The sequence below is a fragment of the Mobula birostris genome, chromosome 4 (assembly GCF_030028105.1).
Source record: "Mobula birostris isolate sMobBir1 chromosome 4, sMobBir1.hap1, whole genome shotgun sequence".
Taxonomy (NCBI): Eukaryota; Metazoa; Chordata; class Chondrichthyes; order Myliobatiformes; family Myliobatidae; genus Mobula; species Mobula birostris.
In genome coordinates this window covers 68,475,233-68,488,651 of record NC_092373.1, presented here as the reverse complement: position 1 = coordinate 68,488,651, position 13,419 = coordinate 68,475,233, and the positions used below count along the sequence as shown (strand labels likewise).

At 38.3% G+C, this 13,419-nt stretch overlaps 1 protein-coding gene across 4 annotated transcripts in view; it reads right to left on the bottom strand.

The window, feature by feature from the left end:
• Positions 1–419: 419 nt before the first annotated feature.
• LOC140195933 (SPRY domain-containing SOCS box protein 1-like) overlaps positions 420–13,419 on the bottom strand; it is a 251,720-nt gene continuing 238,720 nt past the window's right edge. For all 4 annotated transcript variants that reach the window (XM_072254618.1, XM_072254619.1, XM_072254620.1 and 1 more), the window contains exon 3: positions 420–1,595. In XM_072254618.1, the coding sequence (XP_072110719.1) occupies positions 1,468–1,595 (128 nt within the window). In that variant the 3' untranslated portion in view covers positions 420–1,467. The remainder of the gene's footprint in view (positions 1,596–13,419) is intronic.

Below are 13,419 nucleotides of genomic sequence, written 5' to 3'. Positions count from 1 at the left end.
ACAAATGAATCGCCAAGTGCATATGATGAGGCAAAGGGATGCAGACAGGAATAGCTCAGAGGTATACAGAGTTCCAAGGAACGTATGTCTGGAAGAATTCACTTTGTAATCATGGGTGTAAGTAAGGGATTTAACAAGTCCCTCATCCTAACTAAAAAAAGATTAATTGGAAACACAGATAATGCATTAATTATCCTCGGATTCGTTTATGGCATCATCGCATATGGTGAAGTCACATAGGGAAAGGTCCAATTGTCTGCATTTCTGAGGGCAAGTTGCAACAACAAGAATGTACTTCCACTTTTGTATGCATCTTGCGAACTTTATTTCTAGCCAGACTACAGTAGCACTGCTGACCAGTTATCAACTAATACATCTCTTTCTAGCAGTTAGCTGTAGAAAACAGACACAGACACACACATTGTAAAGCATGTATTGGAACAATTTCATTGCGACAGTAAACTTTATTAGAAACTTTGTCGTTCAGTGAATTCACATTTAAAACTCTGAAGGCAACACCATCCTTACATTCGACATCCTACAACTGCAACAAGTTCCAGTTTAAAAACTAAATAAATTGATCAGGCAGACACTATTAAAACAGATCCAAATTAAGCAGCAGCATCTTAAAAAGTTCTGGTCTGAGCAGCAGTGAAATGACTTAACTCCACCTGTGTAAGGACTGGTATGGAGCAGAGTCTCACACATTCTGCACAGACAAACTATTCCACACACAACAGTACATTGCAGTAAACAAAGTTTACAAGCCTGAATGAAGTAAAGGCTTTTGCAAAACTTTGTTCATTTAAAAAAGTGACTTGAGCTTTGTAAGATTGAATTTTGTGTGATCTTCCAGCGGTGTTTTTAAATTCATTCAAAGCTTCCCGAGGATATTTGCCACTAGAAGCTCTTGCATACAAGTTCAGAGGCATACATTTTCACTGTACCTGAACAGCCAGATCTCAAATCAGTCATGCTGAAATTAATAGCATAGTTAATGTATTCATGCCAGTATCTTTGCACTTAGCTATTTTAATAGCCCCCTTGATGGTGTGCATCAACTGATTATCAAAATCAAGAATCTTTTTAACTTGCGTGTTCAATTTTAAATGGGGGGCGGGTGGATGAACAATTGCAAGACTACTGGTTAATATCACAGAATGCATGTGAACAATGTAGTTTAAAGGGACTAGCTAAATTACATATGCATATAAAGGCTTCCTGGATGAAGAGAATATCATGAGGTACTCTTTTACTGTTAAAATAAGAAATTCTTTAAACACTGTTTGAAATAATTCTCTTACTTCAGAAGATGGAATCTCCTAATTCTGTTTCTGCTAAACATAGTCTATATGGAAGTCACTATTTCAAACAACTACGGTGTCCTCCACAGATTAAAATAGGATGTAAACTCTAGTTTTCCATCTCTTTGCATTGATTTTTAAACTTAGTACCAGTTTTTTCTCATCATTGGTATTGTAAATAATTCTTCAGGGAAATCGGCATTGGTAGCGTTTCTATTTCATGCAGTCGCTCTCTGCCGAGAGAAAGGCGAATGGATCTTCGGCATAAGTCCATTAAAGGCAACGGCTCCGCTAAAACAAAATAACAAAAAGTCAACATGTTAAATACTGAATAATTAAATTCAAAATTATTGGGATGAAAACTGTCTTGTACAAGCACTGCTAATTCTCAAAAAGGAAGCATCTTAATTCTGTTCTATTGTACCTTTTTATAATTTTACACCATTTTAAAGAGGTGTACCCATTTAAAATGTAACAGTCACTCTTGTTTCTTCCATTATCTTCGGGTCAAAATCCTGAAATGCTCTATTTAACAACATTGCTGATATCCCTTTAACTTACAAACTGCAGAAGTTCAAAGAAGATTATCACTGTCCCTCAAAGACAAATTTTGGAGGGATAGTGCATGATGGTCTTGAGCTAAAAATAAGATCTCCTCCAACATCACTAATCTACCAATTAGCGGAAACAATTTTTATATACAATTAATTCTCTCAATATCACTCAAGTTTGAAAACACTTCAGATCTTCTACTCTAATGCACGAAGTCCAACTCTTGGTCAATAGAAGTTATTCATTCATTATAGTTTCAAGCACACTAACAGCAAATCCCCCACAAGTCACCAAATGTTCATTCAACACACTTGCCTGCACAAGGTGGCATTGGTGAAATATTCAGCTGAGCACAAGCACAACCTCATAGATGTCCTTACAAATGTGCTTCCCAGTAAGGGCCATAATCCCACACTATTATTCCTTTCACTAAGACATACATGTAAAGTTAACTGTGGTATTTCAGTGCTATGTCAGCTAAGAATAGCTCACATGAGACGATTAAAGGTTTCTTACCACACCAAGTAGTTATCTAATGAGCTTAGAGTCAGGCATCATACATAATGAAAAAAAGTCCCTTCTATCCCCACCAACCATCAAACACACATTTATACAAATCCCATTTTATTCACTACATGTTCTCATCAATTCCCCCCCAGATTCTTCCAGTCTTCTACACACCAGAGGCATTTTAGAGGCCAATTAACCCATCAACATGACAATCCTAGAATTTTCCTATGATTTTGCTCCTACCATTAAAATGGTCAGAGCATGCAAGCTCTGTGTTCTTTAAATCAATTAGGCAGAATCAAGTTCTAGAGTGTGGCAATAATGCAGCTTCATATCTCTAGCCACCCGGCATTCTGACCTCTAATGATGTCTGTGTCCAGTTTGTCCATTCTCCCTGTGACTGCACGTCTCAAAGATGTATGTGGCTAATTGACTACTGTAGTAAATGCCCACCTCATGTAGGTTGGTGCTAGGTTAATCAGTAGAATTGATGGAACAGGTTATAGGCAAAGAAAATTGAATTACTCAAGCCAGTGAATACTCAGCCCGAATGGCCTCCTTCAAAGTCATGAGAAAATGAAAACATTTGTATAGCTAAACACTAAAAGCAAAAAGCCCACATCTGTAATAAAATACGAAGAACAAGTGCACATTTTCAAAACATGTACTGAGATTCTGGTAATTCACCATTGACTAAAATTAACCATTAAGCTAAAAGTAAACTTATTACAAGGTTTTTGCCTGGCCCACCAGTTATTTCGCATTTCAAAAACAGCAGTGTAAAATAAAGATTTCTTGAAGCATGTGTCAATCAAATGGTACAAACTGGAGTTCACATGCCAATATACTGTATATTACATGACTTCTCACTCCATCTCTTGTTCTCTCTTTAATAATAATAATACTGTAATTGGCTGTAGTCTATAAAAATTAGATGAAAAGTTATCGACCCAAAATATTCAGTCTTTTTTCTGCCAACAAATGCTGCCTGACCTGCTGAGTATTTCTAGTGTTTTGTATAGTCATGAGTGAAAGCAGCCTTGGCTAGATTTCATACTTGATTTACTTGCAGGTGGATTTGTTCAGAAAGTTCATTACAATTACAGGTGTTCCCCGCTTTTTGAACGTTCGCTTTACGAAACCTCACTGTTACAAAAGACCTACATTAGTTCCCCGTTTTCGCTAACAGAAGGTGTTTTCACTGTTACGAAAAAGATCAGCGCGCAAAAAAATCAGTGCGCGATAAAAGGTAGCACGCTCCCCGAGCAGCCGCTCTCCCCCAGATTCGGAACGGCATTGCTTTAACACGTGCCTGTGAGCAGCCGTTTGCAAGATGAGTTCTGAGGTATTGGAAAAGCCTGAAAGAGCTCATAAGGGTGTTACACTTAGCGTAAAACTAGACATAATTAAACGGTTTGATCGTGGTGAACAAAGTAAGGACAACATGAGTTTGGCTTGTGGAAGCTGACGAAGATGATGTTGAAGAGGTTTTGGCATCTCATGACCAAGAACTGATAGATGAAGTGCTGATGCAATTGGAAGAGGAAAGGATAACAATTGAAACCGAACGCAGTAGCGAAATGAACGTGAAGTGACTGTGTGAGATTTTCGCTGCAATGATAAGGTACAACTTTAATTTTGAAAGAGTATGTAGGTTTAGGGGATATTTGCAAGATGGTTTGAGTCCTTACAAAGAACTGTGTGATAGAAAAATGCGCGAGGCTCAGCAGTCAAGCAAGCCTTCCACATCAGCCACAGCAGACGACAAACCTCGACCTTCGACATCGAGGAGAAGATGAGCCGGCTGCACTAATGGAAACAGATGATGAGATGACACCCCAGTGTCCCACCACCCCAACCCCCGGGCCACGGACAGATACCGATTCGCGGAGAATGCAGTGGTAGCCGGGAGGCACACAGCACATCTTTGAAAAAAAGCCGAAATAAACATGCTAAATAATTAGGTGCCGCCCCACACGTAAATGTCGGCCCAGATCAGAGGCGATGCAATCGGCAATCGGCACTGATCTGGGCCAACAATTATGTGCCGGGCAGCACCTAATTAATTAGCATGTTTATTTCGGGTTTTTTCTTAAAGATGTGCTGTGTGCCTCCCGGCTACTGCAGGACCCCTGCATACTTCGCGGCAATGTATCGGTCGGCGGCCTGGAGGGTGGGGGCCACTGCACCACCCCAACCCGTGACTACTCATCTTAAAACACCATCATCAGTGTGCTCTGCGCTGTCTTCCAGATTCCAGTAAGTGATACTAGACTGTACATACATTATTTCTACTTTATATAGGCTGTGTATTTTTATGTGTTATTTGGTATGATTTGGCAGCTTCATAGCTTAAAGGTTACTGGAGAGCGCTTGCGCCATGTTTTCGCCAACAGCGCTTGCGTGAGATTTTTGCTTCGGCGAACAGTGCCGGCAATGATTGTGGAAAAGTATTTCTACTTTATTTAGGCTGTGTATTTATCATATTATTCCTGCTTTTACTATATGTTACTGTTACTTTAGGTTTTATGTGTTATTTGGCATGATTTGGTAGGTTATTTTTGGGTCTGCAAACGCTCACAAAATTTTCCCATATAAATAAATGGTAATTGCTTCTTCGCTTTACGACATTTCGGCTTACGAATCGTTTCATAGGAACACTCTACCTTCGGATGGCGGGGGAAACCTGTATCAAGATTCTATAATTAACCTGCATGAACTATCTCAAATTTTATGCATAGTCCTGAAGGGTTTTGACTCTAAAATGTCCAGTTTGTTCCTTATCATAGATGCTGCCCTATCTATTGAGTTCCTCCCAGTTCCTTTGTGTGTTATTATACATGAATAATATTGATCTCAACAGAGCAAAACTCATGAACACTAATGTCAGTAAAAAACAGGAGTAAGTAGAATTTGGCAAAAGTTGTCCAGGACCAAAATATCTACACTTTTCAACAAATATTTTAAGCTTTAAATATAATTATTCAAGCAGTGTATTGAAGTGTTTTTATCTTGATTATTTGATATTCAGATGAGATAAAATTTTCATTCAAAAGACAAAAGAACCAGGAAGCAATATTGATTAAAGAAAATATAAAGGGTTCCAAAGAGGAATAGTGGACAGGAAAGTTGTACAAACAAGGTTATATAGTGTGAAAAAGAAATACAATGCAACTTTACTGAATGTGTATGTTACTCATCTCCAGAGGGAGGTGAAATTCCAATATGCAGGTGTTTCTAAAAAGTGCATAAGTTACAAGACAATTACAAATTTTATGTACTTTGATATCAATTGGGCGTGAATCAGCTTAAGTTTAGAAAGTGCAGGATTCTTTAAGTTCATTCAGGATAACTATTTTAAATTAGCAACATGGAGATTTGGTAAGGTTAAAGGGGATCAGCCATCTTAATCAAAGGCTTCAGGTGCAGAGAAACACTACCACCACCAGTAGGTTACCTCCAAATATCACACTCTATCAGTTTGAAAATAAATCACTGTTCCTGCTTTCTCACAAGCTTAAATTCCAAATCTTTCCACCCAATAACAAGGTGAAAGTAGCTTCAGCAGAAGAAATGCAGTGGTTCATTTTAATTATGGATAGACAAAATTTCTTGCCGTGCCTATGATGCCAGATCCTAAAAAATGGATAAGGACAAGAAAACTAACAGGGATAAATCTGAGATTGTTTGGAGAAATGACATCTCTTCAGCCTAACTTCTTGCCTATTCTGTTTCCATTGTCTGATGGGAATGACTAAAACTCCTTTAAGTATCAGTGTAGAACCTGTCCTGTTCAATTTAGGGGCAAGAGGAAGAACAAAACAATGTATAGTGAGCATGTAATCCAATTTAAGTATCAACAGCTACAAAGCACATCAAGATGAGGAACCTTATTGAATGTGGACAGTACATTTATCTACCATGCTGTATATTTTTAAAACAATGAGGTAACTTGCAATCATTTTAGTGGACAACTAGCATTTAGCTTTAATATATCTTTGGAGAATAAAGGAAATTGACATCCACAACATAAAGTGCATCCAGTATGCATTCTCTCTGGAGAAGGAAGTTCATTAGTTAACTTACCCTTGGACAAGAATACATAACATTCATAAAGTGATAATGCACAATTTGGATGATTGCATATTGATGAGATATAGCAGATATAGATGGTAAATTGATAATGGATTAAACATTCAATTAAACAGATGTGCGTCAAGCCCAGATTTACCAAACAGTTTGACAGCAGAAAGTGAATGTTTTAAAATGTGAACACACATCACTTATATCTATTATCTCCACTTCTTATCCAAGCTTGCAACAGGACTGCAACTGAATTACCCAGATAGGCAGAAATCCTGACTGCAATTTTACAAAAGACAAAATTCCTTAATATCTGTGGTGAAACACTATCACTTGAAGTTCAGAAACGTCAAAACCTCAATTTAAGAGCCGACACTAGAAACACTTCTCTTTCTCTTTATAGCTCTGTGCATACTCACAACCACCCTGGGGTCAATGTGCTGATGATCCATTGAGGGAAGTTACCCAGTCACCTCTTCTTGAATGCAGCCCTTGTTTAAGTGATCTGCCTCCTAACATCTGCTACTGACTGATCAGTTCACCTTTCTTGACTGCAGGCCTGGTGACTGAGAAAGCTTATTTTTAAAGTGAAGCCCTGCCAGATATAAGCAACTAAAATTCTAGCTTCCCCTTGATTTAAGACTAAGTTCCAATCTGGCCCTTACCTGCTGGTGTGAGCAAATAGTGCTTGGCTCTTTTCTTCCTCTCCTGTCTGGCATCTGAGGCAGCTGTTTGATACAATTTTTAATGATACAATGTCATAACTTCTGAATTAAATTCCATGTGGACCAACATAGTTTGAATTGCTACAATGGGATTGTACTTAATACTTCAGTAAGTCTCAAGTGCAAGAACATTTTTAATGGAATATGTATTTACAATGGGGTGTGTTCCAAGTGGGGGAATCAACAATTTGAAAGCTGCCCAGCATCTGTTCTCTTTTCATTTACATGCCTTTTGTTGGTTTGCCTATCTGAAATGCTCCTTCTGATGCCCTTTTCCTCCAATGGCTCGTGATTTAATAGAAATCTATTAGCATTTATAAAAACTGCAAGAACAGGACTGTGACACAAGAAGCATGCTTTCTGCAGTATTTTGAATATTGTAGCTCTAAGGGGATCCAAAAAAAACGGGGGGGGGGGTCAGAGAAGAAAATCATGATTAAACTAAGAAATCACTCTCCCTCCCCTTACAGCTCATATTTCATGGAACTTCAGTTCAAAAAAGTCTGAACTACTACACTTATGATAATTGTCTACAAACGTGGTTGACAATTTCTCACCCATACATCTGTGCAGATCATTTAATGCAGGTACAATTAGCCACAAGTTATTTTACACCACCTTTAGGTTTTAAAACTTGATCAGCTGCCTTAGTACCTTTGACATGTCCCAAAGGAAAATGAACATCCCACCCTGACTGGAAAGTGGAGTTGCGTTAAGATGGGGGAGAGAGCAGAGTGAACTACTTACAAGGAAGTTTTCAAATATAGAAATTCTATATGGAAGGTACATGGAGGAAATAGCAGTAAAAGAGAATATATTCAATCATAATGTTTTTTCCCCCAAAAATTGGGTTTGAAATGTTTTGAGGAGAGAATGGAGGGGCATAGACATTGCCAGTAGCTTCAGTTCTACTTTAAACATTTATAGTAACCGATGACAGTTTACATTTTTTTGTGTTTCTAAAAAATGCTGCATCACACCGTACAAGCAAATACAGAAAAAGAAGCTTCTGGATTTCCCCGTTGTTAATTGTTTAACTGTCCTAATTCTACAATTATATTGACCTTTTGTTCAAGGTAACAGTATAAAGTATTTGGAGAGCAAGAGATAAAGAGCCAGAACAGTCTGGTTATGGCTCCTGAGTGCTTGCTGTCCATTAACTAGCAGAAAGTGCATGTCCATGGATATGAGAGCAGAAACTGTCTTGGCCTGGATTCATCCCATATCTCCTGCCAATACACTCTGTCTGGGCTAGTTGGCTAAGATACCAGAAGGCAGTTGGAACCTATGGAAAACTTTCTCCAGCGTGATTCAGCACCATTAGGCAAATACCTCTCATAAGATTATAAACAACTAGAAAGAGCTTCCATCCACTATTGATGGGATGCATTAATATCGAAAAAGCACTGCATCAGTGCACAACTGATACTAGACTTTATAAATCATTAATGTCATATTGCTTGTTGTGGCCTGTTTTTGTACAAAAGGACAAAATTATCATTAGATTTGCTTTCTACTGCTGTATGACGGAAAATCAGTCTCCATAATTCATAAGGATCTTTTATTCTTTTTAGAACTGCCAAGTCATTGGCACTTACCAGCAGCTGATTTGAGAACTAATGACCCAATTTATATTGGTATCTGAACACAGTACAGATTCTTTGATCAATATGAAATTAACTTTTTTTGTGTGACATCTGAACATTTTGTCTTGTTAGAAAGTTAATGCCAAAGTATGCTTCTACAGCAAAGTCACTTAATAATTCAAATGGTACTTTGTTCAAATATTACATAGTAATAACATAATTGCAATATTTGAAACTTACAGGTTATTATTGCTAATAGCTGAAGCTGAGGAATGATGCAGATGGGGTAGGGTTGCAGTGAGACTAGATTGCTATTGACAGTACAATGTAGGTTATAATCCCAGCAGTTTTATTGTGCATATTTATTATAAGGGAAAGTAATAGAATATGGCCAACACTCATTAGCTTCAGAAACACCTTGTTAACACATGAACAACAAGCCATGGGAATATAACTTAATTGCATTTGACATAAATACTTAAATGGCTCTTCCAGCACTGGATTTCAACTGTGTAGCAGGATTCCAATTTATCTTTCCTTTTCAGATGGATAGAAGATACTTAAATAAAAATAAAACAATGAATAGTTAAAAAAACAAACAGTACAGACTGTTTAATATTAAAAATGATCCCAGTTAAATGAATATTTTGCACACCATAAGTTCAAAGGTTCTTTTCATTGTCAAAGTATGTACAATAAAAATCTGATATTTTTTCTCCAGACAGCCATGAAATACAGAAAAGCCCCAGGAGTCGTTGAAAGAAAAGACATCAGCTCCCTTCTCCACTCGAAAAGGAAAAAAAAACAAAACTCACAAACCCCCAAACTCTTTTCACCCAATAACTTATATATGGAAAATGGCAGCTGGAAAAAAAAACCCCAAACCTCTCCCTTGAAAAAAAACCAGCGACAATAACATCAACCCTCACCCCCCCCAGCACCCTCCCTTGCAAAAAAAACAGCAATAGCATCAAACCCCCAATCCCCTTTCTCTCAAACAAAAACTAACAGATCACTCTTTTGCATAGATTCACAAAAAGGTTCATAAAAGTTTGCACTTTTGTATAGATTCACTAATGTATTATTTACAACCCCGTGAAAATACCCATACGCCTTCCAGTGGAAGTGGTGGAATAACCATTTTATTTACATCTATTTTTCAGATTGTGGGTGGCACTAGCAAGGCCAGCATTTGAAGGTCCTCCTATAATGCTGTGGAACAGACCAGTGATATATTTGCAGCCAGGATAATGTGCAATTTTGAGAGGATCCTGCAGGAGGTGACATTGCTGTGCAGATTGTGGATTTAGCTGTTGTTGGCGGAAATGAGCATTTTGTGGATGACTCTCAATGAATTCAGTGCACTGGTAATGCAGGGTATAAATGTTTAATGTGAGGCTAGGGCATTAGTCAAGAGAGCGGCATTGTCCAGAATATTGTTGAACTTTTCAGGTTTAGCCAAGCAGATGGAAAAAAAACGTTCAAACCCCTTGTGCCTCACAGATGATAAAAGACTTAGCTGGAATTCAGAACTTATAATGTAGTACATTATAGCTCTTAAATTTCACACTGGAATAGTCAAGCTAAAGAGGAAAAACATTATAGATGCAGGGGTCAATTAAAAGATCCCAGTGTTGCAAACATCATTCGTACTTTGTCTCATATAATGCTTTTTCTACTTCTGGAAAGTATGATTCATAAAAGTGGTCAGATTCTTGTAACACAGTACTGTGGGATCATTTACTTCAAGTCCTCAACCTGTCAGACACTGTGGTACCATCATCATGTTCTTCCTCAGCACCACCATTTGTTTACGTCTCACAAAATAATTCAGATGACACTCCAATCCATACGAAAAGTCCAGTGTAATAAATGAAAAGCTATTGCAGACGCTGGAATCTAGAACAAAAACAGATGCTTGAAGAATTCAGGGGGTCTAGGTGCAGGGGTTCCCAACCTGGGGACAACAGACCTCTGGGTTAATGGTAAGGCTCCGCAACATAAAACAGATTGGGTACCCCTGGTCTAGGGACTCAGATTAAAACAATGACTTACACCTCTTACCTCCAAAAATGCAGGTTAATCCAATGAGTTCCTCCATCTTTCTATTCTTATTCAAATATGCCAAAGCCATTTCTATACAACTGAACCTTTTCACAATCCCAAATAAATCAATTTCTGGAGCTTGCTTCTGAATCAAAGTGTATTGAATTTTTAAAATTCATTTAAAATTAAAATGTTAACAGTTTTATATGCAGAAATATCAGACATTTATAACATGTAAGAACTGAAATAATTTACATTACAGATTTGATTGAAATATATTCTAAACTGATTTAAATAATCCCTTAGAAGGTGCACGTCAATTAAAATAGTTAAAACAGAAACTTTTCTTGCTAATTACATCTGAAGTCACAGTGGCTTAAAGACTATTTATGCTGCCATTTGTTAGTTATTCAATAATTACAAGTTTAAATTGCAATAGGCAATTAACACGTCAAATGTTATCACTTCAATTTCCTACAAATGTCCATTCATGCTGTGCTGCACATAGGTCTCAAGCTAATGCAATGTGTTATGACTGGCTCATCCTCAGAGATTTTAAATTACTTCAAAACAGCATCATTGGCAAATAATCGAGGACATTGTTGATTTAATGACCGCCTCGGCTTGGGGTAAATAATGGCCATCTCACTGAGACACTTGGTTTCCAATGAAACACTAATTAGCTGGACTCCAGAAAGCACAGTTGTATCTGAAATAATTGGGTACAAGTCTTTTCAATAAGCAATTCCTCAATTTGGCTGGAGGATATAGAGCTTGGAAAGCAGATCCATTTTCATGTGCAAATAGTTTAATGAAGTAACGTTAACAGTCAAACCTGAGTGATGATGCCAACCTTGGGCAAATCAGTCAATTCACTTTGATGCACTTGTTTCCTGGTATCAACCACGCACTGAACACTGTGGCCTGTTACGCCACTCCTTTACAGCAGTTTACAACCTTGTTAAATACTCAAACCAATAGGAGTACTTGTGTATTTATGTAAAGAGGTGAAAACTGGACAGCAGCATAAGTGACTACAGTGTGCTCAAATACCTCCCAAAGCTCATAGTGTGCTTGAGCTAGTTGGGTCTGCTCTCTCCTTAACTCAAATAGATACTTATTTAATGGGTGCCTCAGTGATGACACCGATGGCAGCACTCCAAGTATTGGAGGTGTTGGTAGAGCAATGTCTGGATGCATGGTGGTTTTGTGGAATGCCCATCTATGAAGATCTTCAGAGACAAAGTACTCTATGTGGATCTTTTAATCTGCAAATATGTGGTTCATCTTAGGTTTTCTGAGGCCATTATCACAGTGGTGTGGGAAAACACTTAACTATGCTCTTGTGCCTGGTCTGCACCCACCACAAGGTTACAGTCACCTTGATTCTGAATTTCCTTGCCAAAGAATCATTCCAAGTAGCTGCAACAGAACTTTACAATGTTTCACAATTTGCTTCTCGTCCCAGCATCAGAGAGGTCACCCAGACACTATTTCTGCAGGCATGAGCTCACTCTTCCATTTCAGTAAGGAACAGGTGGCATCCTAGAGATTGGGATCTGACAGCATTGCTGGCTTACCATGAATGCAGAGAAAGGCAGCATCACGCTCAATTACACCTCCCATTAATAACACAGATTACTTCATTAATACAAAAGTTTTCCACTCCCTCAAAGTTTAGGTGGTTGTGGATCATCAAGTGAATTCCTGATTTTGAATGGCAAGTTTTTTCTGGAAGTAAGTGATACATTAATCTTCAGAACCTGAACAGCCAGGCATTTTCTGCAGCCAGAGGATTATAACTCAACGGACCAGCATGATTCTCCACTTCTCTGACCAATTTGGTATCCTACGAAAACCACTTTGCACACTTAGATTGAACTCATGCAAGCAGAAGAACATTGTGTAAAAGGAAAATAAATGGACTGGTCTAAGGGCATTCTGTAGTACACAGTGAACTGGACAGAATCTTTTTTGTACAACCCATGACTGTCATTAAACACACTTAGTACAACCAGTAGTACATCATTCTACTCTACAGATAGCAGGAGCATCTATTTATAGTGAACCACTGCTGACATCAGGGTTTTCCACATGCCTTCCAAAGTTAATTATGCGCTCCATGCCGCACAACTAAATCAATTAAATACAGTAGTACATGCCCAAAGAATAACATGATGTACATCCAAAGCCCGAGGAACAGTCTGTTGAGCAACAGGAACTTGTGGTGTAGGACAAAGGCTGTCAGTGTGATCCTCCAGGGCAGTGCAGAAGGGAGGCATTGACTACATGGCCAATTAGGGATATCCTTAAGGAGCCTGCTAAATCATGGGCTCCATCCCAGGGAAAGAAAGGAACTTAATGGCATACTGTAACACCAACAGAATTCAGCAGTGGTCAGCAGAGAACCCAGCTGACAACAATCTTACATATCCTCACATGCAGATCAATCACCACTGATAGCAACAGATGAAATAATGAATGCCCAATCCATTAACCCAACAACTGTAACCAGTGGAGTGCAGCTCACCCTGATAAGATCAGGGTATGGAATTTACTTATTCATTGCTTGAGTGAGTAGAGTTTTTCAATCTGGAAGAGCTGACAGGATTT